Source organism: Ochotona curzoniae, unplaced genomic scaffold, assembly GCF_017591425.1.
Source record: "Ochotona curzoniae isolate NIBS_2020 unplaced genomic scaffold, NIBS_Ocur_1.0 scaffold_4812, whole genome shotgun sequence".
Taxonomy (NCBI): Eukaryota; Metazoa; Chordata; class Mammalia; order Lagomorpha; family Ochotonidae; genus Ochotona; species Ochotona curzoniae.
Genome location: NW_024467124.1, coordinates 284,242 through 310,335, shown reverse-complemented (window position 1 = coordinate 310,335; position 26,094 = coordinate 284,242). Strand labels below are relative to the sequence as shown.

General features: G+C 39.9%; 1 protein-coding gene across 2 annotated transcripts in view; it reads left to right on the top strand.

Annotated features, from left to right (window-relative positions):
• Window positions 1–25,359, top strand: part of NDUFV2 (NADH:ubiquinone oxidoreductase core subunit V2) — a 35,909-nt gene extending 10,550 nt beyond the window's left edge. The window contains exons 1-8 of one of the 2 annotated variants that reach the window (XM_040970601.1): window positions 10,894–10,917; window positions 11,165–11,230; window positions 12,887–12,949; window positions 13,025–13,141; window positions 16,623–16,791; window positions 18,700–18,809; window positions 19,852–19,928; window positions 25,207–25,359. In XM_040970601.1, the coding sequence (XP_040826535.1) occupies window positions 10,909–10,917; window positions 11,165–11,230; window positions 12,887–12,949; window positions 13,025–13,141; window positions 16,623–16,791; window positions 18,700–18,809; window positions 19,852–19,928; window positions 25,207–25,300 (705 nt within the window). In that variant the 5' untranslated portion in view covers window positions 10,894–10,908 and the 3' untranslated portion in view covers window positions 25,301–25,359. Of the gene's footprint in view, window positions 1–10,893; window positions 10,918–11,164; window positions 11,231–12,886; window positions 12,950–13,024; window positions 13,142–16,622; window positions 16,792–18,699; window positions 18,810–19,851; window positions 19,929–25,206 lie in introns of those variants that run through there. The other variant, XM_040970600.1, reaches the window with a different exon arrangement.
• Window positions 25,360–26,094: the final 735 nt, after the last annotated feature.

Here is a 26,094-nt window from a genome sequence, read left to right as displayed (position 1 = left end):
GCATATTATTTCACTAATCATAATGGTCTCCATTTGTGACCAGTTTTTTTGCATATGGTAGGATTTCATTCTTTTTATGGCTGAGTAATATTCCACAGCATAGGTTCACCATTCATGTGTTGGATCTGAGTAGTTTCCATGTCTTTGCACTTACAAATCACACTGTTATAAATATATACGGTTGCAGGTTGCTCTTACGTGCTGGCTTTGTTTTCTTTGGGCATATCCAGGAGTGGGATTGCTGAGTCACACAGTCAACAGATCAGTGTTCAGTTGTTTGAGAACTCTGCTCGCTGACTGTCACAGTGGCTGTGCTAGTCCGCATGGCCACCAGCAGTGGAGTAAGGCATCCACACTCACCAGCAGTTGCGTCCCGATCTCTGTGTGTAAACCATTCTCACTGGAGTTAGGTGGCAACTGAGTGTGGCTTTTATTTGCGTTTTCCTGATAACTGGAGTGCCTGAGCATTTTTCTGCGTGTATTAGCCATTTGAATTTGTTCTTTTGAGGAGTGTGTGTCCTTGACCATTTCTGAGCTGGTTCCCTGCATGCAGAGGCCTCTGCGGGTGCATCCTGCCTTTGGTTGGGACCAGCCCTGGCCGTTGTGGGCATGTGGGGAGTGAAACAGCGGATTCAAGACCTACCCCTCTGTCTCTGCCTCCGAATGTTTTTAAAAAGTCTTTAAAAATTTGTTAATTTGAAATTTAAATTACTTATTTATTTATTTATTTACTTATTGGAAAGTACCTGACAGATTTTTTTAAATATATTTTTATTTTGAATTCTGAATGGAAAGTACCTGACAGATATTAAAGTGAATGTAAAATAGGAGACAGGGTTAAATGCAACCAAAAGGATAGTTTTGACAACAGCCATGTGAAACTTGCTGTGGGTGAGTGCTAGTTTGTGTTTTAACAGCTATTATTTATCAGCATATCTTCACTATTTCATTTATTTGTTTCATAATTTAAATTTTTTGTTTTGTTTTGTTTTTTTTTTTTATTGGAAAGGTAGATTACAGAGTGAAGGAGAGAAAGATTTTCCATCCATTGGTTCACTCCCCAAGTGACCTCAATGGTTGGAGCTGAGCAGCCAGGAACTTCCTCTGGGTCTCCCATGGGGGCTTAGGGTCCCAAGGTCTTGGGCTGTCCTTGGCTGCTTTCCCAGGCCACAGGCAGGGAGCTGGCTGGGAAGTGGAACAGCCGGAATATGAATTGGCACCCATACGGGATCCCAGTGAGTAGCTACTAGGCTACTGCACCAGGCCCTATTTGTTTCATTTTAATCTGCTCTTTTTCTGTAGGTTTGAAGTGGTCAACTTGAGATATGGCAGTTAAGTTTCTGAAGTGTTGTAGTCGTGTATGTATATATACAGTTTTTTATGCAAGAATAGAAAAGTGACGAGAATTTTTAAAAGATTAACATTCTTCTCCCTGACTAGGAGCAGTTAAAGCCAAGAATGCAAACTTTTTCATCTCTAATCTGTTTTATTATATATGAATGCCTGAATTTCTTCCTTAAACTCCTAAGTTGTTTTAGATTACTGATATTTCTATCTGTGAAAATTTTTTTCCAAAAGATTTATTTATTTAAAATTGGAGTTGGGGAGAAATATCTTCCATGTGCTTTGACTCCCCAGTTGGCTGCAACATCCCAGGCAGAGCCTGGCGCAGGCAGAGCCTGGCCGCGGGCAGAGCCCCGTGCAGGCAGAGCCCGGCCGCAGGCAGAGCCCCATGCAGGCAGAGCCCGGCCGCGGGCAGAGCCCCGTGCAGGCAGAGCCTGGCACAGGCAGAGCCTGGCCGCAGGCAGAGCCCCATGCAGGCAGAGCCCGGCTGCGGGCAGAGCCCCGTGCAGGCAGAGCCTGGCCGCAGGCAGAGCCCCGTGCAGGCAGAGCCCCGTGCAGGCAGAGCCCCGTGCAGGCAGAGCCCGGCCGCAGGCAGAGCCCGGCCGCAGGCAGAGCCCCATGCAGGCAGAGCCCCGTGCAGGCAGAGCCCGGCTGCGGGCAGAGCCCCGTGCAGGCAGAGCCCGGCCGCAGGCAGAGCCCCGTGCAGGCAGAACCCCGTGCAGGCAGAGCCCGGCCGCCGGCAGAGGAGCAGCTTTCTCTGGTCTCCTACATGGGCGGCAGGGCCCACGCACTTGGGTCAGTCTCGGCTGCTTTTCCCGGGCCATTATCAAGGAGTTGGATCAGAAGTAGAGCAGGCAGGATGTATATTCTGGTGTCACAGGTGGAAGCCATTCCCACTTTGCCACAACGCTAGTCTGGCATATCCTTATAACTTTGTGTAAGTCTGTTTGCTGGAAATATTACCCACTTTGACAGAAAGTTGTAAACATAAGTAATGTGCAAAACAGTAGTGCCTGGTAGATTGTACTTACAATAATGGCTGTTAATAGTAGTGGCTGATAGGCGACACAAGGATAGTGTATTAAATACTGTACTGAAAACCTTTTTAAAGTTTTAATTTTATTTGAAAGGCAAAGTGAGGGAGACACACATACAGAGTCTTTTCCATTTGCCATTTCATCATTCCTCCAAGCGTTCCCAGCTGCTGGGCTGAAGCAGGCCAAAGCCGGAGTTCAGGTGTAACGTGAGTGCCAAGGACCTGGGTGAGCAGGTGCTGCCTTCCAGGGTGCTTATTAGCTGAGAGCTGGATCAGCCAGAGGTGGCTTCCGTGCTCTCCCACAGCACCCAGCCCTGAAACCTTGGAATCCTCTCAACAATCCTATGAAGAGTATACTGTAATGGTTTTGATTTTTAAAATGAGGACTCTTTATACCCACTTTAGCTATATTGCTTCTCCATACGTAGGATGTTTATGGATTATTAGATACCAGTGATATATTCCATTTTAGAGGTATTAGAATGTAGAAAATATGCTTTCTAAAAGCAATGAAATTGACCTTCCTGTTATAGAACATATTTTGTGTTTGTCATTTTTCTCCACAATCATCATCAAATGGATGTTATTTATAAAGTAAGGTTGGTGACATTAAACTTGATGGTATGGATTGAGAAGGGGTCATTGAGAAGATTGTTACAGTAATGCAGATATGAAATCATATCTGAAGGCCCAGTGTGGTAGCCTAGTGGCTAAAGTCCTTGCCTTGCACATGCTGATATCCCATATGGATGCTGGTTCTAATCCCGGCAGCCCCACTTCCCATCCAGCTCCCTGCTTGTGGCCTGGGGAAGTAGTCGAGGACGACCCAAAGCCTTGGGATCATGTACCTGCATGGGAGATCCAGAGGAGGTTCTAGACTCCTGTCTTCAGATCGGTGCAGCTTTGTCCATTGCAGACAGAAAATCTTTCTGTCTTTCCTCTTCTCTATGTTTCTACCTTTCCAATAAAAATTAATCTTAAAAAAGTCATATTTGAAATAATTGTAATGGTAAGATAAGGAAGACTAAAAACTACTAATTTTTTATATGCAGCAAAGAAAATTCAGATGCCAAACAAAGATATACTTCAAAAAGTGTATGGGGGCCCGGCTCAATGCCTCAGTGGTTAAGGTCCTCACCTTGAATGTCTGGGATCCCATATGGGCGCCGGTTCTAATCCCAACGGCCCCACTTCCCATCCAGCTCCCTGCTTGTGGCCTGGGAAAGCAGTGGAGGACAGCCCAAAGCTTTGGGACCCTGCACCCATGTGGGAGACCCGGAAGAGGCTCCTGGCTTTGGACCGGCATAGCATTGGCCCTTGTGCTCACTTGGGGAGTGAATCATCGGACGGAAGATCTTCCTCTCTATCTCTCCTCTCTGTATATCCGCCTTTCCAATTAAAAAAAAAAAGTGTATGGAAAATGGAATTAAAAGATGAAAGTTTATTTTGTGCAAAAAATAGAAATCCATGCACATTAGGGGTCTTTGAAAAATTTTTTTGCACAAAAATAGATTCATTCTTTTGAAAGTCAGAAATAGAGCTCTTATCCATTACTCCACTCCCCAGATGCTCAGTGGCCAGGGACTGGGCCTCAGCTGGGAACTGGAAACACAATCAAGGTCTTTCACAATGGTCGTTGTGACCCAGTGCCTCCCAGGATTTCTATAGACAGAAGGCTGGAGTCAGAGGCCAGAGTTGGGTGTTGTGCTAGGCTAAATGTCTGTTTCTAAATTTATTGTTTTTTAAAGATTTATTTATTTTTATTGGAAAGTCAGATTTACAGAGAGAAGGAGAAACAGAAAGATCTGCCATCTGCTGGTCCACTCCCCAAGTGGCCACAATAACCAGAGCTGAGCTGATTCAAAGCCAGGAGCCAGGAGCTTCTTCGGGGTCTCCAACGTGGGTACAGGGTTCCAAGGCTTTGGGCTGACCTCGACTGCTTTCCCAGGCCACAAGCAGGGAGCTGGATGGGAAGTGGAGCAGCTGGGATGGTATCCTGGTGCATGCAAGGTATCCTGGTACGTGCAAGGTGGGGACCCAAATGGTATCCTGGTGCATGCAAGGTGGGGACTTTAGCCACTAGGCTATGGTGCCAGGCCCTAAATTTATTTTTAATTCAATTTTTCATGAATTTTTTGGAACTTATGTACATGTTACATTAAATGTGGAATATGATATATTACAGTGCAAGGGAGGCATACAGAGAGTTGTACTAACTGAAAACACCTGATATAATGGTACATGTTACCTATGAATTTTCTCTCTGGATTCTTGATAGACCCCTCCCCCTTTAGAAATAGCCACTATAACTAGTTCCTTTTATGTATCTGTATATGCAGAGTTATTTTGACAGAAAAAGCAGTAGGAAATGAAACGGGAATTTTTCTAGATTTTTATGGACTGGTTAGTCATGTGAAGTGTTGAGATTTTACCTTATTTGCAAGTTAAGTTGCTGCAGCTTCATGCATGCTGGCAGAACACTCCTGGTGAGACAAAGGACTGTATAATTAAGCTGGCACAGTAAGCAAATTGAGCTCCTGTTTATGTGGGTTTCCATTAGCATTTAAATTCTACAGAAGTGACGTGGGCAGCCCAGGTAAATTTGTTCGTCACAGCTGAGGCACCCTGAGTTTTGGAGAACCCCGTGTGCAAGGAGAGATACTCTCTTAACAGAATGAAACTCTTCCCTGCTTGCAGATGTGCAAAAATCAAGATCCACAGAAAACTTTCTATCAATATTAACATTTCCTCTTTCTTCACTTTAGTAAAAAAGGAAGTTACATGTTTTTTTCTTTTCTGATATTTCTTTTTATTATTATTTTATTTTTATCATTTTATGATACAGTTCCATAGGCTCCTAGTATTTCCCTTATCCCAGCCCCAATTCCCCTCCCTCTAGTTTCTCTATACCATTACTAAGTATAGTTCTTCATACACAGTCCATCATTGTGGGCATGGACAATGGCAGAGAGTCCAGCATCCTGTTGTCAAGAGATAGTAAACAGTTTTATTATAAATCCATCTTTGTCTGGAAGTAGAAATGCATACTACACTGCATCCTCACATCTGGATGTTAGTCTCCATTTCACAGCTACTGTACATCCCCTCAAATGAAAAGTCATAATACAAAATCAACAATAGAAAGAAAAATAGAAATTTACAATGCCATGAAGTTAAATAACATGTTACTAGATATGGCAGTCTCCATTACACAGCTATTATATATCCCCTTAAATGAAAAGCCACAAAACAAAATCAACATCAGGGAGAAAAAAGAAATTAACAACACCCATGAAGTTAAATAACATGCTACTAAATGACTAATGTGTAGCTGAAGAAATGAAAATCAAGAACCTTCTTGCAGAAAATGATGCTACTGTATGATCTATAAGTCATTGAAGAATTTAATCAGAAGAAAGTGTTTTGAAGAGATGAAACTAACAGAAAACGTCAAAACACATGCGATACATTTTCTGTTGATTTTTGTTGGTGAAGTGTGTCTCTTCTAGACAACAAATAGATGGGGTTTGTTTTTTAATCCAGTCTACTAATCAATGACATTTGATTGAGCTTAAGCCATTTACATTCAGGGTTAATATGTATGGGTGGTACTTTGGTCCTGTCATTTTAGGAATGGGTTGTTCATTGATTTAGTCTTCTGTTATTTTACTGGGATGTTCTTCCCATTTGCCTTTGGTTTTGGTGGGTGCTATTCCTCTTCTCTGTCAAGAGAACATCGTGAAGTAGCATTTGTAGGGCAGGTTTGGAAGAGGCAAATTCTTTTAACTTTATTGTGAAAGAATTATTTCATTTTCAAAGAAAGCTTTGCTGGATATGTTATTCTAGGCTGACAATTTTTTTTCTTTTAGAATCTGGAATATGTCACTCCATTCTCTTCTGGCCTGTAGTTTCTTGTGAGAGATCTCCTGTGAGTTTAATTGTCATTGCTTTATATGTCAGTTGATTTTTTTTCACGTGCACATTTCAGGATCTTTTCCTTGTGTTCAATTGAAGAGAGCTTTATGATCATGTTCCTTGGTGAAGATCACTTTTGATCAAGCCTGTTGGGAGTTCTGTGCCTCTCCTGGATATTGTTTCCCAATTCTTTCTCTAGATTAGGGAAATGTTCCTTCATTACTTCATTAAATATATTTGTAAAACCAGTTTCTCTTTCTGCACCTTCTGGGACTCCCATAACTCTTATATTAGGCCTCTTAATAGTGCCTTTCAATTCTTGAATATGTTTTTTGGCCTGATCCAGCTCTGCTTCCAGCTTTTTGTTTGCTTCCCCCTCGTGACAGGAAATATGTTCTGATTTTGAGATTCTTTCTTCTGCCTCCTTCATTCTATTTTGGAGACTCTCCACTGTACTTTTCATTTGCTCTACTGTGTTCTTAATTTCTGATATATCAACCTTGATTTGCTTTATTGCTGCTATTGCTTGTGTAAAATATCCCTTAAATTCTTTGAACTCTTGTATGTGCTTCTCATTGTTAATCAGAAGCTTTAAAATGAGTTTTATGAATTCTGTGTCCCCCATTTTCTCGATGTCTTCCTCAGTTAACTCTGAGGTTGGCATAGGGTTTTGCTTCTTTGCAGGGGAGTTTTCGGTAATATTCATTGTGCCTTTGTCTCTTCTTTTGCTCTTGGTCATTGTACTTGTGGTTAGCAGAGTCTTCTCTTTGGGGCAGGTTTCTAAGTGTCACCCACAGGTCTACAGTTCGGTTTTATTTATAGCAGTTGGTACACTGCTCTTTGCTTGCGGCCAATTGTGCCACTCCTTCCAGCGAGGTCCAGGACTGGGTTATTACAGATTTCCACCAAGAACTCTGTAGCTCCAACTCCTGGCTCACCACTCTCCACCTCCTGTGATACCGTGCTGAGCCTGCACTGTTGTCTGTACAACCTTTCTCCCATTTTCAGTTGGAGCAGTTCCCAGGATTAGGGAGACACCAAATGTCCTATATAGCTAGGTTGTTGGTGGCGCTGGAACCTGTTGGACATTAGGTCTGGGTGCCACATGGACCTATTTTGACCAGTACAATGCTACAATCAGTATTATTTTCCTGCAGGACATTTTGCAATCCACGGAACTCAGTGAGTTCTTGCTAGCTCAGCACATTCGCAATTCACTGTTTTCCCTGCAGTCCTAAAGCTCTTGCCACACTGTACAAAATGGTGCCTGATGTACCATTACTAGAGTTCTTGATCTGCTGGCCATCAGATCTGAGGGCTACCCGGACCTGTCTTGGGTGGAACCTGTAGAATGCCATGTCAATGCAGTTCCCTGAGTCAGAAATGAGTTCTCTCCCAACTCAACACATGCTCAGTCCTTTCCCTTGCCTTTGCCTCCTTACGCAAAATGGCGCCCAATTCAGCTCTAGGGGACTGACTGGGCTGTGAAATCCATCCTGTTCTCCCACTGCCTGTCTGGATCTGCTGCTCTGTCTCTGCTCCTGGTCAAATCAAACAGACCAGCAGGACGGACAGTTCTTTGTCTGGGTTCACCTCCCAAGCTCCCAGTGACAGTCCCTTCCCACCTGGTTGCTGGTGGAGTTCAGATTGTCGTTTGCTGAATGCCGCTGGAGTATCAGTCACTGCAACACCACACCATTGTGTCTGCTGCTTTCCTGTGTCTGTCAGGCTCCAGGAACCCCTCTGCTGTTGTTCTGTCCTTCTGTTTCCTGGAATGTGCCCTCTCTGTTTCATCCTGATTAAATGTTTTTCCGTCTGTTTAAATGTGTCCTTACCCTATTCTGCCATCTTGATTCCCCCTGAAAGTCACATGTCGATGTCAGTGAGCAGAAGGAAATAGATGGTGTGTTTCAACACAGTTTCATTAGAAGAATTCAGTTTTGTGTAGATATGGATAAAGATTACATGGAAATGTAAGAAACCCTCCGTAATCTGTTGGAAGATGATTCTTTGTTGAAGTCAACAGAGTAAAAAAAAAAAAAATTAATTCTCAAAATGCAGTTATTTCACTCCAATTAACTGCCGTGGCCAGAGCTGAGCTGATCTGAAGCCAGGAGCCAGGAGCCAGGAGCTTCCTGTGGGTCTCCCATGCAGGTGCAGGGTCCCAAAGCTTTGGACTGTCCTCGACTGCTTTCCTAGGCCACAAGCAGGGAGCTGGATGGGAAGTGGAGCAGCTGGGATATGAACCGGCGACCACAGGAGAACCCAGTGCATGCAAGTCAAGGACTTTAGCAAATACGCTATCCCGCTGGACCCATAGCTTTAATCTTTTTCAGTTAGGATTATGGCATAAATACTGTTTTATATCTTTATTGTGACATATTTTTTTGTTAGCTGTATAATACTCCAATTTGGGAATTTTTGATATTTTCTTAAAAACTTCTCTTTTGGGCTGTTGTGTTGCCTGTGTTTTTTCTATCGTAAACATGATAGAAATAACATGGCTTAGAATCATTAGGTTAAAAGATGGAAACTTTATACACATGCTAATTTACTTTCCCAGCGGTTTGCAGATTTCCCCCCATTGGGAAATCCTGCATGATTGTTTCTCCATGTGCTCAACAAAATGGAATGTACTGAAAATACAAGTATTAGCTAACTTTATACTTTAAAATAACTTTTATGCTATTTTAAATTGCATGTGCTTAATTATTAGGACATTTGTTATAAGTTTAATCAATTATTCAAAATGAATTCTGTAAAGTTGTCATTCATGAAAGTTTTTCTCATTGATTTTTATGCATTCATGAGTTCTTCAAGTTGTTAACCTTTTGTCATTAAATGTTTATAAGATTATAAGAATCATCAGCATAGAATTAGAAGTAATAGTGGGTAAGGATTTATGGAGAAACAAACTCGGGTGTAAACCCTGAGCCTGGAACAGAAAGGAGGAGCGATTTCCAGCCGCTTAATCTTTCCTTCCTTTCCGGAGAAATCTTCCTGTTAGAATGCAGTTCAGTCACTGGCTAATGCTACTCAAATTCTCTCAACTAAAGTGATGGCAATGACTGGCTTTAAATTTTAGTTTCAGTTGATTTTTTTTCTTTTTGATTTATTCATTTTTATTTGAGAGGCAGATGGCAGAGAGCAAGCAGGCTTGAGTGCAATCCTGCATCTGTTGGTTCACTCCCCAAATGACCACAGTGGCCACCCTGACCTGATCAGAGGCCAGGAGCTTCTTCCAGGTCTCCCCAGGCTTCAGGGCCCTAGGACTGGAACCATTCTCCCCTTTCCCGAGGCCATAGTAGGAGGCTGTGGCCGGCCAGGATTCAGACTGGCAGCCCTAAGCGATGGAGGCTGGCACTGCAGGCAGTGATTATGCCAGCCTCCAGTTAATTTTTTAATGCTTTATGCTGATACTGTTTTTAGGATATTATTTGGAAATTACAGCTCTGATATTATGTTTATCTCAGTTCAAATTCTGGGCAAGCAAATTAGTGACATGGGCATAACCTTATGTTAGCAGATTTGATACTGAACCAGAAATTAAATGAAAATCTAATAACTTTAAATATTTCATTGGATATAAATGTTATACTCATTATATCAAAAGAACTTACATATTTAATACAGAATAAAGAATGTTGGGCTCGGTGCGGTAGCCTAGCAGCAGAAGTCCTTGCCTTGAATGTGCTGGGATCCCGTATGGGTCCAGGTTCATTTCCCAGTGGTCCTGCTTCCCATACAGCTCCCTGCTTGTACCCTGGGAAAGCAATCGAGGACGGCCCAAAGCCTTGGGACTCTGCACCCGTGTGGGAGATCCAGAAGAGGCTCCAGGCTCCTGCCTACTGACTTCGGATCAGCTTTGGTCGTCATTGGACGAAAGATCTTCTTCTCTGTGTCTCCTTCTCTATCCAATCTGATTTTGCAATAAAAATAAATAAATCTTAAAAAAAAATAACGTAGTGTTTGTGTATCTCCCAAAATTGTAAGAAAGCCAACCTGGTTAAAGCTGGCTGTGTTTGTACCCCCCGTGTTTTCTTGGCTGTGTCTCAAGTCAGTACTAGGGTCTTTCATTTTTAATTAGAGCAGATATTCTATGTAAATGAATTATTTTAAGTGAAATAGGGAAAAGCTGAATATGATTATCATGTTATTCTTTTTACTTTGATATCTGAATTGCCCAATTCTTTGTCACTTCCTTGTTTGGTTCAATCCAGTGTTATGCTGTCTCCACTTGCAACTCCAACTTCAGGATTTCAGAGCAGTGGTTGAATTCTCAGGATTGGAGAGAAAGAGCTAAATAAAGGACAGAAAGAACTAGAATGCGGCAAGAATGATCAGGTTCCCTCCCAAAGCAGTTGAGCGTTGTCAATCTGCATAAGCCTCTTAAAGAGTTTTCTGAAACGGGTTATACAGCTGAAGTTCCTGAACTTAATTTAGTAAGGGATTGAAAAGGAAGATACTGTTGAATCACTACTGCAGAGTGTATGACTCATTTGTACAGAATGAAAACATGTTTACAAAGATCTCAGTTAAAACTGGCAACAAGTTGACTCAAAAGTGAAAGACATGTTCTCCCAGCGCAGGCCGGCAGTTAGGCAGGGCGCAGCATGCCGCAGGTCAGGGTGGCGACTGTGGGTCTACCGGACTGTGGGTCTTGAGTTCTGTGTGACCTTGGGCGAGCTGATAAAACCTTATTCTCCTGAATTAGAGATGGGCCAGGGGCAGGGTGGTATGCTGCATTTCTGAAGATCTTCTGCATCTATAACTTGATTATTTTTACACTATGAATCTTAAAGAATATTTTCTGTGAAAATATTCTTAAAGCTTGTTATTTACTACACTTTCTTACATTTTAAATTTTAGGGAAAACATATAAGGAATTTGCATAAGACAGCTGTGCAAAATGGAGCTGGAGGGGCCTTATTTGTGGTAAGTGGTTGCTTAGATTTATGCAGAATAAAAAAACTTGGATAAATCCATTGTGATAACCTAAAATATCCTAAGTACTGGAGTTTGAAATATGCTGGTCATGTGGGACTTTACATGCAGCTCATTGAATTCCCGACATTTCAAAAAATGTGGTCCCCGCTGAGCATCCTAGTTTAAATTGCCACCAGCGAAACTGGGAATAACGGTTTATATTATTCTTTGGTAAACAGTACTGCGCATCCTGACCTGATTCTTATCACACTTTGGGTGTTTTTATGTTAAATCTCTTTTTGATTAAAATGTACATTTGAGTCATTAAAAAAAAAATCAGTAACCCTGATTCACTGAGGATTCTGTGATGCTCATGGATTTTGGTAATGTAGTAAATAAATCAGCAGTTGGCTTTTATGGTTTTGGTTTTCCGGAATTTTGCTAAGGCTAGAAGTCTAAATTCCTCCGCTTAGTTGCACAATTCAGAAAGGATAACAGTCATTCCATCCTCCCCAACCTCCCTCCCCTGTTTTTCAAAGATTAGTTGGAAGGCAGAAGAAGGGAAAAGGAGAAACAGATAAAGATCTTGGATCAGCTGGTTCACTTCCTACCAGATGACTGAAACAGCCAGTGGGGCCTGGCCAAGATGCAGCCAGGGGTTCACAGGCCTCCTGCTGTTTTCCTAGGCACATTAGCCTGAAAGCTGGATTAGAAGTACAGCAGCCAGAACTGGAACTGGCACTTCTGTATGGGATGCCGATCCCATATCGGAAACAGCATTGTTATAACGTGCTGTGCCACAAAGCCAGTCAGCCCTAATAAACTCTTTTTCTGAACTGGTGCAGTTTCATAGAGTTGTTTACAGGCAAAGTGGTGTACTGTTTGAAGATTTAGAGTTAGGGATATAATGTATGTGGTTTTTCCTACTTTGTGTTTTATCATCTTTGCCTAAAATTATGTCAAATTAAGCAAATAACAGTACTTAAAATCATTGTCTGAATTTCTCTTTTCACTTATGTCCTTTAAAAAGCAGAACTCTCAGAGTTAACATACCAAGGGGCTCAGTTCTATAGTCACACATACAAAAGCATTAATTGATGTGTTACTCTCGGTGTGACTCACATGATTTCCTGTTGATGTGCCAGTTTTAGTCCATTTTTGAATATGGCCTGCTCTGCTCTTCCAAAAAGGAATACAGTTTGCTGTTGCCCAGTTTCTGTTTATGGAAAATTTGTGGGGAAGAGAGAATATTTTCACATGTCTCTAATGTGGTGGATCTTTAACTTTTTTGGATCTGAGATCCCTTTGACAGTCTGATGGCCTCTTACCAACCTTGCAAAAATGGTACATATGTTCACACTCAAATGTTTGGGGTCTAAAATAGCCTTCCAATGATTGGCAGTGTTTCAATAACTGTACTAGAAGTTCCCAAAGCTATTTCCAACTCTTAAAGGGGGCTTGTTTCTAAGATTGTGAATACTGCTAAGCTTTCCTTGGTAGTCATACTCATCAAACCTGTGTTTAGTCTTTCTTTTTTGAGGGAAAGAGACTGATACCATGTTGGAATTAAAGTGGAAAAGTTAAAACTGTTAGTCCTATATATATCAGTCATAGTTATGTGCGGTGTGATTGCACACTTTTGATTTTGTTTGTTTGTTTGTTTAGCACAGAAACACTCCTGAGAATAACCCAGATACTCCATTTGATTTCACACCAGAAAACTATAAGGTATGAGTACAATAACAATTACTTTTACAAAATGCTTATTTTCCTGATACAGTGAGTGTTTTTTCTTTTCTCCAGAGGATAGAGGCAATTGTCAAAAACTACCCAGAAGGGCATAAAGCAGCAGCTGTGCTCCCGGTCCTGGATCTCGCCCAGAGGCAGAATGGGTGGTTGCCTATCTCTGCAATGAACAAGGTACTCTGTTCATTTTTGTGTTAGTTCAAAAAAAGGAGAGATAGTGTATGATGACTTTTCTTCTGTAGAAGCTACTGTAATAATTATTAACTCTAGAATTTAGAATTTTAGGGCTCTTAATGTAAGTTTCCTTGGTTATGTGTTTGATTTTTGTTGGTTTCCTTCATGTACACCACCAAGTAGAGTTTATTATTCTTGTCGGGAATTAGGCACAGTGAAAGAGAATTTTGATTTTTCTTTCTGAGGAAAGTGATCCTAAAAAAGATCCCAAATGAATGTAATTTAGTGTGGACATATTATGAAAGAATGACTGGAATAAAGCTAGTGGTAATCTTTTTAATATTTTGCTGCTTTGGTTACACTTTAACACTCTACTATTGTGGTGTTTATTCCACTTGGTGTGTCACTTTGGAACCAATAGCCTACAGAGATGGTACGGTGCAAGTGACTCATTTTTACACTTAATATTGAAAATATTTCACAGTGAATATTTACAATATACACATATTTTAAAGATTTTTAAATATAGTTTACAGGCGTTATTGAAACTTCAACTTTATTCACGTCTTACCAATATCATAACTACATTTGTGTGATAGTATACTATAATGGGTCAATTACAAAGTGCTCAGTGCAAATCACATTTGTTTCTTATGAGAATTACAACTACTAAGCTATGTTATGTAATGGAAGCATAACGGAAAGTCTGACTTACACTAAGACACTTGATCTTTCTCTGTACTTAATCTTGTCAGCAGTGAAGGTTTTAAGCTAATTATTACAGTATGATTTCTAAATGATACAGCTAAGACTGAATTCATTTCCGGTTCAGTGCACTTTCTACCTGCCTCTCACAGATTCTGCTACATTTAGTTTTTACTTTCTAAACTTCACTTGGCAGTAATGATTAGGCTACACCATCAGTTTTCTAGGAGAACTGGAATTTCCTTCATTGAATGAAATCCAAAATGCAGATTTCATATATTGTTATTAACACGTTGTGGACATTTAGACCTATTTTCACTGTGTGAAATGTGATAAAGCAGGTTTAGTGAGGTTCTAGGCAAGCGGTTGTTAATGTGATGAGTCACCTATTTCTTCAGTAATTACCTGCACTGGTGTATTGTTAACTTATTTGAGCGGCACAACAACAAACAGAAATTCCATCCACTGGTTCACTTGCCAGATGTGTTAGAATTGGGTCAGACCAGAGCCAGGACTTGGGATTCGATCCCGATCTCTCTCAGGGATGGCAGGGATCCAACCTGACCTGCTGCTTCCCAGCTCTGCCGTAGCAGGAATTAGGAATCAAACCCGGGCACTCCAGAGTAGGAAGAAGCCACTGAAAGTCGTAACTGATAGGCCACATACACACCTCTTTACCCCCCCCCCCCATTTTAGAAAGACTTATTTATTATTTTTTAAAGATTTATTTTTATGGGAAAGTCATATAAGGAGAAGAGGAGAGACAGAAAGCAAGATATTCCATCCATTGAATCACTCCCCAAGCAGCCGCAACGGTCGGAGTTACACCAATCCGGAGCCAGGAGCCTATTCCGGGTCTCCCATGCGGGTGCAGGGTCCCAAGGCTTTCAGCTGTCCTCAACAGCTTTCCCAGGCCACAAGCAGGGAGCTGGATGGGAAGTGGGGTCACTGGGATTAGAACCAGCGCCCATACAGGATCCTGGATCCCAGTGCATTCAAGGCGAGGACTTTAGCTACTAGGCTACTGTGCTGTGCCTGTGCTTTTCAATTAAAAATTTTTTTAACTTAAAATTTTTTTACCAGCTGATGTGGTAAAATATGATTAGGCATATTTTACTATTTATAGTTTTTTTTTTTCCTTCAAAAAATTTGTATCTTACTAATGGCTAGTGGCTAGCCAGTTGGAGTCTTACTGAGGACAAGCTTATCAAAGCATCATTATTAATGTGAGAACCTGTAAATAATGAGAGAACATGTTCTATCGTATTTGAGTTGAGTGTGTGGAGCAGAGGTAAGAAATAGGATGTAGAGAATATAATAAACATTTTTCCACTTTATATTAGTGACTTTCAATGCTAGTGTTCTCCCCACTCTCTAAACCTCCCCCCAAATTCTCACCATACAGCAAACCTAAATCCAGATGTGAGGATTGTATGTAGCAGAATTTGGAGATGTGGAAAGAGAGTTCTTTAAAATTAGATAGCAAAGACCCTCACTTCAGTTTATGTGTTTTACATGTATGCTCTTTAAAGCCACCAAATGAGATACTGTAGCTGCTTTATCTTTCACAAATGAGCCCTGATTATATAGCTTTTGAGAATACATTTCTCAGAATTCCTGAAATGAGAAACTTCAACAAATTTTGCACTTGAAATGTCATTTAATGAGCTGTTTTGTTTTGTCAAAACGTGGACACATGTAGTTTTTAAGAAACAGGTTTATTAAGATTTATTTGAAGGGGAAAGAGAGATTGAGATTTTCTACCTGCTGGTTCACTCCCCAAATGGCTGCAGCAGCTAGAGCTGGGCCAACCTGAAGTTTGAAGCCAGGTGCTTCTTCCAGGTCTGCCACAGGGGAGCAAGGGCCCAAGGACCCTTGGACCACCCTCCATTGCTTACCCAGGCCATAAGCACAGAACTGGATCAAAAGTGAAGCAGCTGGGACACAACCGACAGCTAAATGGGCTGCCAGCGTCTCAGGTGGAGGATTAGCGTGCTGTGCCACTGCACTGGCTCCAGAACATCTTAAAGGTGAAAGTGTAATGATGACTACATGACCTAAAAAAATTGTAACCACATTGTAGTCATTATAGACTGTACAATGACAAACGCTAGTGAAAGTTAAAATTCTTATTTTTTATAACAAATTTGCCTTTACTGAGAAAGGTATGCTAAAACAAGAATCCCCTCAGTCCTCAGAAGGGTGAAGAAGTGTCTGTCTAGCAGGTCAGTTACTGTTGCGTAATGGGAAATAGAATTTTGGGTTATTTTGGAGAGAGGTTTATGTGTGTGATGTATATCTATACATAAGAATGTAGAGATATAAAATGAGTTTATAGGTAGGTAAGTAAATATGGCACAGTAATAAACTTTGATTTCTCAATGTTTTTCTTTTGCTACATCATGTGCTTGGACTATACACATCAGTAACATCAGGGATTTTTAAAAAGTTGATGAAAGTTTTAAAAAAGTAATTTTTAATTGAAATTTGGCCATGAAATTTTTGCCAGATACTTTAAAAATGTGATTGAACTAGTCAAAGTAACCCTTACTAATAGTAAAAGACATAGAGATTTAAAGACAAGGAATAGCCTTTTGCAGAAAACAGGAAGACCATCATGTTCTGTGTGGCTGAAGTGCAAGGTGTGTGCAGAAATGGAAGGCTTCTGTATGTCTTGCAATTATGAGTTAGAAATGTTTGAGGCAGTGTTGACATACTTAAATCCCAATTAGTAAACATTTTAATTATCTAATTTTAAACTTTCCAAATATTTTAGGTTGCAGAAGTTCTAGATGTACCTCCAATGAGAGTATATGAAGTAGCAACTTTTTATACAATGTATAATCGAAAACCAGTTGGAAAATATCACATTCAAGTCTGCACTACTACTCCTTGCATGCTCCGAAACTCTGACAGCATACTGGAGGCCATCCAGAAAAAACTTGGTATGGGACATGTTATACGTGTTTGCAACTTTATGTTGTTATTGTTAAGATTTTTTTATTTGAAAGGAAATGTTAGAAAGTTGTTCTTAAGATTTATTTATTTGAAAGGAAGAATTAGAAAGGGAGAAGCAGATCTTCCTTCCACTGGTTGAATCCCCAAATGGCTGCATCAGCTGTGGCTGTGCCAGGCCGAAGCGAATGGCCACAAATTTCCTCCAGTTGCCCTGCCATAGATGCAGGGGTTCGAGGACCTGGGCAGGGAGTTGAACTGAAGTGAAGCAGCTGAGACTTGAACTGGTCCCTGTGCTGGCATCGCAGGTGTTGGCTTTACTTGATTTGCCACCATGCCAGCCCCTGTATTTGTAAGCCTTTACTGGAAAACATTTTTTTTTTCTGGTTGGACTGTTTCTATCCATATTTACCCAAATTTGACAGCTCACCTGGTGCTGTCCTTACCCATCCCAGTACATTTTTGTTTTACTGTGTTTGCCTACCTTGACTGTTTGCTTTAGTTCTCAGCCTCAAAGCTGAGTTTTACCCTTTCTTAATTAGTCATTAAGTGAGTTTGAAAAGTTTCTTGGAGTTTTACTTTTTTTGTTGCTTAGAGAACTGTCTCATTTATTGTGTGTTAGCATGTGATATATTAAGAAATTATATTGTCCATGTGTGTTCTTCCCAGGAGACCATCAACATATAAGATAAAGCATAGTTAAGATGCTTTGAGGTACATTTGTTATTTTAGTAGCACTTACGAAATAGGCCTTTCCATACAAAACAATGTTTATATTTGTCAGTAAATGTAAATATTTTGTTTGTTTTTTGTTTTGTTTGGTATTGAACATAAAGTACTTGCATGATGTAAAGATTGTTGTGCAGTACTAAAGTATACAAAACAGAAGTCTGAGTCAGCTTGGGATCCTTACCTTAAAAGTATAAATTCAGATACGTTCTGTTATATTAGTTCCAGGTTTTATGATTTCATTATTAAGTATATAAATGTTACATCTCTGATTCTTATACTTCATTATGGCTATCTTTCACACTATATGTGTATGTTTTTCGATCACAAATTATCATCTGAGATGACTTTCATGTGCACACATTTGATCCTGTCTCTGTATAATGGAGTTTATAAGAGGTGGAGTTGTTGGGTAAGAATTATATCAGGCCTAGCGCCATAGCATAATGGTTAAGGTCCTCGCCTTATACGCGCCAGGATCCCATATAGGTGCCAGTTCTAATCCCAGCAGCTCCACTTCCTGTCCAGCTCCCTGCTTGTGACCTGGCAAAGCAGTTCAGACTGGCCCAAAGCCTTAGGACCCTGCACCCACATGGGAGACCCAGAAGGAAGCTCTTGGCTCCTAGCTTTGGATTGGCACAGCACTGGCTGTTGCGGCCACTTGGGGAATGAATCATTGGATGGAAGATTTTGCTTTCTGTCTCTCCTTCTCTCTGTACATCTGCCTTTCCAATGGAAAAAAAAAATCTTAAAAAAAAAAGACTTAATCATATCTTTCCCAAATGGCTTCCCTCAAGTGTTGTGCACCCATTTTCCTTACATCCTCAGTAATATTTGACATTAGAAGTTTTCTGAGTTTCTGCAATCTGATAGTTTAACTGTGATTGTAGTAATTTAATTGCCACCATCAAAATGAATGCAGTGAAGTCTGATGAAGGGTTATGGACAACAAATGCTAGAGAGAGTTCCCTGAAATCTGATTCTTTCTAAAAGAACAAGTCAACTTCAGAAACTCTTGGATGTTTGGTGTGATTATATAAAGGGCTTATCTGTTTATTTATTTAAGAAATTTGATGCTCTTAAGCACCTCAATAATACAAGGGTCCCCCCAAAACCAGATTTCTATTAAAATACACCCTGGTTCTTACAGTGATTATTTCTGTTTGTAGGAATAAAGGTTGGAGAAACTACACCTGACAAAATGTTCACTCTTATCGAGGTGGAATGTCTAGGGGCCTGTGTAAATGCACCTATGGTTCAAATAAATGACAACTACTACGTGAGTGCTCGTTTCATGTACATTAAAGTAGTATGATGTCATATTTAAAATAGTTAATTTCATCTCCTTTAGGTTTTGGCTTCTTATTTATTCTGTAAGAAGAAATTGTTAGCATAAATAAATACCTGTAGTCTTTATAAAAGTTAATATCTTTAATTTTTGCATTTAACTCCATATGATAGTGACAAGTTTTGAACACTTAAATAGTATAGGAATTTAATAATTTAGATATAAATAATAAAAGTATTTCTGCTTATAGGAATCACTAGGAGGTAACATGCCACATTTATTTGAGGTATAGTCATCATTTGTATAGCTTTCCTTTCATCCCCAAATATAATTATTACATAATTTTCTTGTCTAGACTTTATAACCTTGAAACTTGATATTTTACTTGCCTCCCTGGGTTTCACTGTGGGTTTTGTTTGTCTTCAGGATATTTATTTTTCTATTTAAATAGGGACTAAACAATTATCACTTATATTTAAAACATTGTGGCCTGCAGACACATTTGTTCAAGAGATGGAGAATCTCAGTTGGTAGTAGATAATTATTTAACATAGAAATATATGACCAGATGTCAGGATGGCTGAGGGGTCTAAGGCGCTGCATTCAGGAATATATTAGGCTGCTACCTTTAAGTTGTAACAACTACTGGTGCTAAATACTGTTTGTGTCTCAATGCTTCTTCAGGGATTAGAGCATCTATTGAGCATTTGCCTTGACTGTGTTTCTTTGTATTTTCTCTCTTTAATTCTCAGAAACACCCTGAAGTAAGTTGAAATATAAATAACAACTTTGGGAAGAGTGAGTATCTAGTATTGCCAGGTGGTAAAGTGGTGAAGCCAGGACTCAAACACGTTTAACTCAAGGCATCACTCTATTTCCCCTTCAGATATAGCTGTGAAAGTAGGTAGGAATTACACACCCACTAAGCTGTGTAAGCTGAGACAGGCAGTAAACTCACTGGAGTTACAGATTTACAGAGATTTTAGCAGTAGGGAGTAATGTCAATGCAATGATTGTGATGTGTTTTCTGTAGGAGGACCTGACACCGAAGGATATTGAGGAAATTATTGATGAGCTGAAGGCTGGCAAAATGCCAAAACCTGGGCCAAGGTATGCTTTCAGAATTTCTAATGGCTTCGCCTAAACCTTGTAGACTTTTTAAAATTTTCATATCCTGAGTTCACAGATGGGGCAGAAGCTTTGAACACAGTTTAAATCAGTCTATCATCTAGAGCAAGATTTTTTTTTTCCTCTAAAATTGTGTTAGATATATCATCTAATACCTTCCTGAATATTTATGGGGAAGGAAGTTTCACTATAAAGAGATTTATTGTCCAAAATCTGTCTCCCTGTAATTTTTTCTGGAGGAGCATTTCTGCCTTTTGTCAACACCTTTTCTAATATGACAGCTCTTCAGTTACTTAGTTACCTGGTTTCTCTTGTCTTTTTCTTAGATTGACTGTATACAGTTCATTGTTTTCCTCTTCAACACAATATTGGTCTCCCTCATCTATGAGTTTTCTAAAGAGGTAGTGATTTTTTTTTTAAAGATTTCTTTCTTTTTATTTGAAAGGCAGATTTACGGAGAGAGGAAGAGACAGAGATCTTCTGTCTGCTGGCTTACTCCCCAAATGGCTGCAGCGGCTGGAGTGGGGCTGTATGAAGCCAGGCTCCTGGAGTTTCTTTGGGTTCACTTAGGCCATCTTTTGCTGCTTTCCCAGGCGTAATAGCAAGGAGGTGGTTCAAAAGTGTAGCATCCTGGACTCGCTGCCCCTGTGGGATGCAGGCAAAGGCTTAGTGTGTGTCACAGTGCCTGCTTCAGGGGCTAGTGATAAAACTAATCATGGTGTTTGGAAATGTCCTGAGCAGGGCAGAGCATTGTAGAGCTGTGTGTTTTGTTTCCAACATTATACTTGTATCTTATCAACTCTTAACTTCAGATGTGTTAATATTACAATACCACTGCCATTCAATTAGAATACTTGGATGTTTTCCAATTTATCCTCTGTTTATTTAGGTTGCTATTATCCTATAGTTATATATTCATTGCTTCACTTTCAGTAATGGACTTGAAAATTTAGTACTAAATAACTCCTATTTTATGTGTAACTTAACTGTTACTCAGAATGCTTTACTTACTACAAGCAGATACTTTGATAGTTTTATAGAATTAAAACCTCTCGGTATTTTTCCTATTTATTTCATAAATGTGCTGAGAGACGTTAATAGGAAACAGACAGGAAACAAACTGGTCTGTTTGTGGTTTTAAATAGTCATACAGTATTCTGATGTTTTAAACTAGCAAAGATAATATTTACTATTTGTTTTAAAATTTTGTTTTTCTAATTATTTTGAGTTCCCTGAAAGTGAATGATCAAGTCAGAGGATGTGAGTTATCTGTAGTTGGCTCTCTAAAAATATTCACTCAGTGTTCTGGCCGACTGATGAGAAAATGAGGTCAATTCAGAGTAAGTTTAGTAAATGCTACCTGGCTTTTATTGACTAACAGTTTTTGTTTGTTTTCCTGAGAGAAAATCTTGTTTTAAGTAGTATGAGCCTATAAATTTGCTTGGAGAGATTTGGCATTCTCTCCCTAGTTCCTGACTGACGGGTATACTTGTTTTCTTTTAGGTCAAACATTTCTATTGTGAAAAAATTATTCCCCTTTATGATAGCATTTGTTTTCAGTATTAACCAGCAGTCCTATTCCTGTTCAGATGTAGATATCTCCTATCCTGAAAGTCCATATTTCATGGTATTTTCCACAAGTTTCAGTTCCTTTTTTAGGACTCTCATGTTTTAAATTAGGCTATGTTATTCTTATGTCTTTCAACTTTGGGATACCTTTTTTTAATATCTCAAATGTAAATTTCCTTGGAAATCCACTTAGGTTCTTTAACTTCCAGCCCCACCCTGTACATCTTATTTAATGGCTTGTTTATAATTCTGTAATCATAATTTTTTTGTCTAGAACCTCTTCCCTCCTAGAACACTCTGATGGCACTTCTCAGTGTTGATCCATACAATAGATAATTGGTCTGCTGCCTTTCCCACTGCAGATTGTAATTTATTCTACATTCTTGAGTGCCTGCTGTGTGCCAGGTACTTTTTAGGTTGTGTAACAATGTGAACGAAACAGAATTTGCTTATGCTTTAGTGAGAGAGAAATTTCTGCATTATCTGAATAAGAAATGGCTGTGAAGAAAAATGGAAGAGTTAGGGAAAAGAGTGATTGGGAATAAATTTAGTCAGGAGAGGCCTCCTAAATGAGCCATGACTTGAATAGCTAGAAGGAAACTTTAGGTTAAGGCCTTACAAGAAAATAAGAGGCGTCAGTGAAGCATCAAGGAGAAGTAGTAGAAGGGGAGAGGCGTGCAGAGAAGTAATCGGCGTTGAGGTCTCTAATAGAAAGCTATTGCTGGAGGCCCTACGTGATGTTGACATTGTTCTGAATTGCAGCCGAATATCTGAGAATTATCAAAGTCTGAACCTAGTTTTACTTTCTGTTTACTACCTCTTAAGATAAAATACTATAAAATACAGAGGTATTTACTAGTCAATAAAGACTGAAGTCTGTGTGGTTCAAAAATGCTTTTTTGTTTTTCATTTTTGATAAGAGACTGCTAAAAAAATTAAACTGATAATACTCTTAATTTGACAGTAATTATTTACTGAGATTTTCTTACCAATTTAAAAAATGAAAAACTTTAAATTATTTTTCAATATAAATTAGTTTATAACCAACACTAAATATAATTTTAAGGTTTCATGTTTAGATTATAAAGGTATCTTAAGTTTGACAGAATTCTGTGGAGTGCAGGTAATATTTGATAGAAATATATAACTGGAGTACAATTCCAGAACAGTTGATAGTTGACTCTATTTTTTCTAATAGTGGTGGATGTATGTCAGCAATACTTTTACAATAATGTAGACTTTCAGTAGACTAATTATGTCTTAATTTTCCTTAAGCCATAACCATTTATAAAAGCCAAAGTTTACAAAATCCATTTGAGTTTAAATGGTGCAAATGCATACAGTGTGGAATGGTTAGGGCTGGTGCTGTGGTGCAGTGTGCTCCCTGCTAGTGTGCCTGGAAATGCAACAATGGACGGCCCTAGGGCTGGGACCCCTGCCGCCCACCAGGAAGCCTGGCTGAGGCTTCTCTTTGGCCTGGTTCAGCCCTGGCTGTTGCAGTCATTTGGGGAGTGAGCCAGCAGATGGAATTGCTTTTCAGATAATAAATCTTTTTTTTTTTTTTCTAATTGCTGAACTACATTTATTTTTAACATTTTAATGAATAAACGTTTTTTTCCTTAAGTGAAAAACCTAGTTTAAACTGTAAGGCTATCAGAAAAGCAGGACGTTAGGAGAGCCACATCATTGCTGCTTGAGTGTTCCAAGTCCCGTCTACGGATGCAGTGGGAGTGCCGAGAGAAGTTACTTGATTAGTAGAAGAAATCAAAGTATAGGTTTCATAAAAGTACTTTAATATGAATGGTGGAGGAAAGGATAAAGGTTGCAACCAGACATAACACATCACTGGAGCCCCCCTTTTCTCAAAAGTATGTCTTGGGCCCTTAATTTTATGGAACAAGCATTTAGAAAGTTGAACCAGCTCATTATTAAAATTATTTCAAACAAGGCTTCTTTAAGAGGTTTCTCTAAATTTGAACTAAAAATAATGTGCATCTTCTGTCAACTCTCAAAGAACTGAACAGCTCAAAAATTGTATTTTTTTATTGTTATAAAAATATTTATTTTGGGCCCGGCATGATAGCATAGTGGTTAAAGTCCTAGCCTTGAATGCACCAGGATCCCACATGGGCGTCGGTTCTAATCCCGGCAGCTCCACTTCCCATCCAGCTCCCTGCTTGTGGCTTGGAAAGCAGTCGAGGATGGTCCAAAGCCTTGGAACCCTGCATCCATGTGGGAGACCTGGAAGAAGTTCCTGGCTTCAGATCGGCTCAGCTCTAGGCATTGAGGCCGCTTGGGGAGGATCCTCCATTGGATGGAGGAGCTTCCTCTCTATCTCTCTTCCTCTCTGTATATCTGCCTTTCCAATAAAAACAAAATCTTTTAAAAGATATTTTTATAAATTTATTTATTGATCTTTTATGTTTGTAATGAGGCATCAATATTAAGAACCTTATTAATTTAAAAATATTCATAGCCACACTGATGAAGCTTTAAGATACTGAATGCTCAGATTTCCTGAGACTTCAAATGAGCCACTTCAGTCACATCCTGTTCTACTAAAGGCAGAGGAAATCTGATGCGGAGATCCTAGGAAGGGTGAGGAAAGATCTTCCAAGGTAAATTGGTTTTTATGGTGATCAAGAACACCTATCATACAAACATAGAACTAATTTCTGATTTTGTAAGCATTATTTGGTACATTACTTAATTCCTAGTATCATGTCCTGTGATAGCTTGAAATGTTAGTCATATAGTATCATTTCATTATCCCCTCACCAAAAAATTAATTCTTAGTGCCAAAGAACAGGCTTACAGGATCCATGACAGCTAGGAAGGAAAAAGCCAGCAGGGGTTGAAAATGTAAAATAAGTCCTTTACCTAAAGCTGTTATGGGAACAAGGTAAACTAGCCAAGGCAGGAACGCGGGCAGGACCACAGTTAGGTAGCAGGTGCCGCGCAGACGTGAGAGGCAGCTGAGATGAGCAGTGCAGGGGAGGGTCCGGGTGGGGAGTGACTGCAGCTGCCCCTGCACTGTCTTCACAGGTTACTCCTTCAGCATCGCTTTTCTCTTTGTGTGGGCTACGTTGGCCACTGTGGCTGAAAGCTTTTTTCAAAAATTGCTTCTAAGGGACATCCTTGCAATTGTTCGTATATCTCAGGGAAATCATTTCTAAATGCAGTGTGCAAGTATGTGTGTCATCTTGACAGTATATCAATCTAAATGAAATCCAGGTATAAAAAACCTAAATGTTATACCTTAGATTCTTAAACACAGTTTGTTTTTTTAAAGTATTATGTGGGATTATGCTATTTTTGTCGCAGTTCTTGGGTCTGATCTTTGGGCTTACAGTCCCCCAAGCCCTAGTTTCTGTGTCAGTAAAGCCAACGTCAGCGTGGCACTGTTGTCAGGATTAGAGGAGCTCGTGTTTGTATCGTGCTCAATCAGTAGGAACTACTTCTTAGTACTATTTATATATTTCATAATTATGGTAAGTTTTGATACATATTTGAGATAAAATCTTGGAACATTTGAAATACTTGAATGAAGTAAATAACCCATGCTAATTCCTGGGAGAAGGGAGGGAAATACTTAACTGGGTTATTGTGAAATAATAGTTATTTTTGCAACTAGAAATTCCTAAGTGTTAATCATACTATTTAATTTAGCATTATTTCCTTTTATTTTCAGGAGTGGACGCTTCTCTTGTGAGCCAGCTGGGGGTCTCACTTCTTTGACTGAACCACCCAAAGGACCTGGTTTTGGTGTGCAAGCAGGCCTTTAATTTATATTCAACTGTAAATAATATCACTGGACAAATAAACATGAACCGGTGTACATAAAGTTTTTGTTATTATGTGTTTTTTTTTCTTATTCAGAAGGGAAATGTCCCCTGCCGTGGTGGCAGGATCGGGGCTGCCAGGGCAGGGGAAGGGGACTAGATGGAGGAGGATGGGGAGAACCAGGAAAAAAGGAAGGGAAGAGAGGGGGCGGGGAGGGAGGAACTACTGGCCGGCCCAGTTTTTATGTTATCTGTTCAACTCTGTGTACGTCTTAGTAGTACGTCACCTAGCAATCTGCAGCTGTAAATATGTCAGCACAACAGAGGTCATCTTAAAGTCTCCTGCTGTCAGTGGCTAACTGTGAAGACACTACTACATAGTCAGTCAGCAGGTACTCTAATACCATTTACTTTTGGCTTCCAGGCCAAAAGTGAAGTAAAAATTCTAACAAACTTCAAATAAGTTTTGCTTTCCCATCTTCAGCACAAGTTTTAAGATTTGTTTGAAAGTGGTAGAGAATCTACTGATTCACTGCCCAAACGCCTGCAGTGTCTGGGGCTGACCAGGTCCAAGCCAGGAGCCAGAAGACCGTCTAAATGTGACCTAGGAAATGGGGCCTGCAGCTGGGGCTGTTTGTTTCCCAGGGGTATTAACAGGAAGCTGGATTGCAAGCCAGAAGGGGCCAGGGGACCACTACCAACAAGCAAGGACTTAACTCGTTGCCCAACACCCTCTCCATTTTGCTGCCAATTTTGAAGTTACCATTATTCTTCAAACTTTAGGTCATGACTCCACT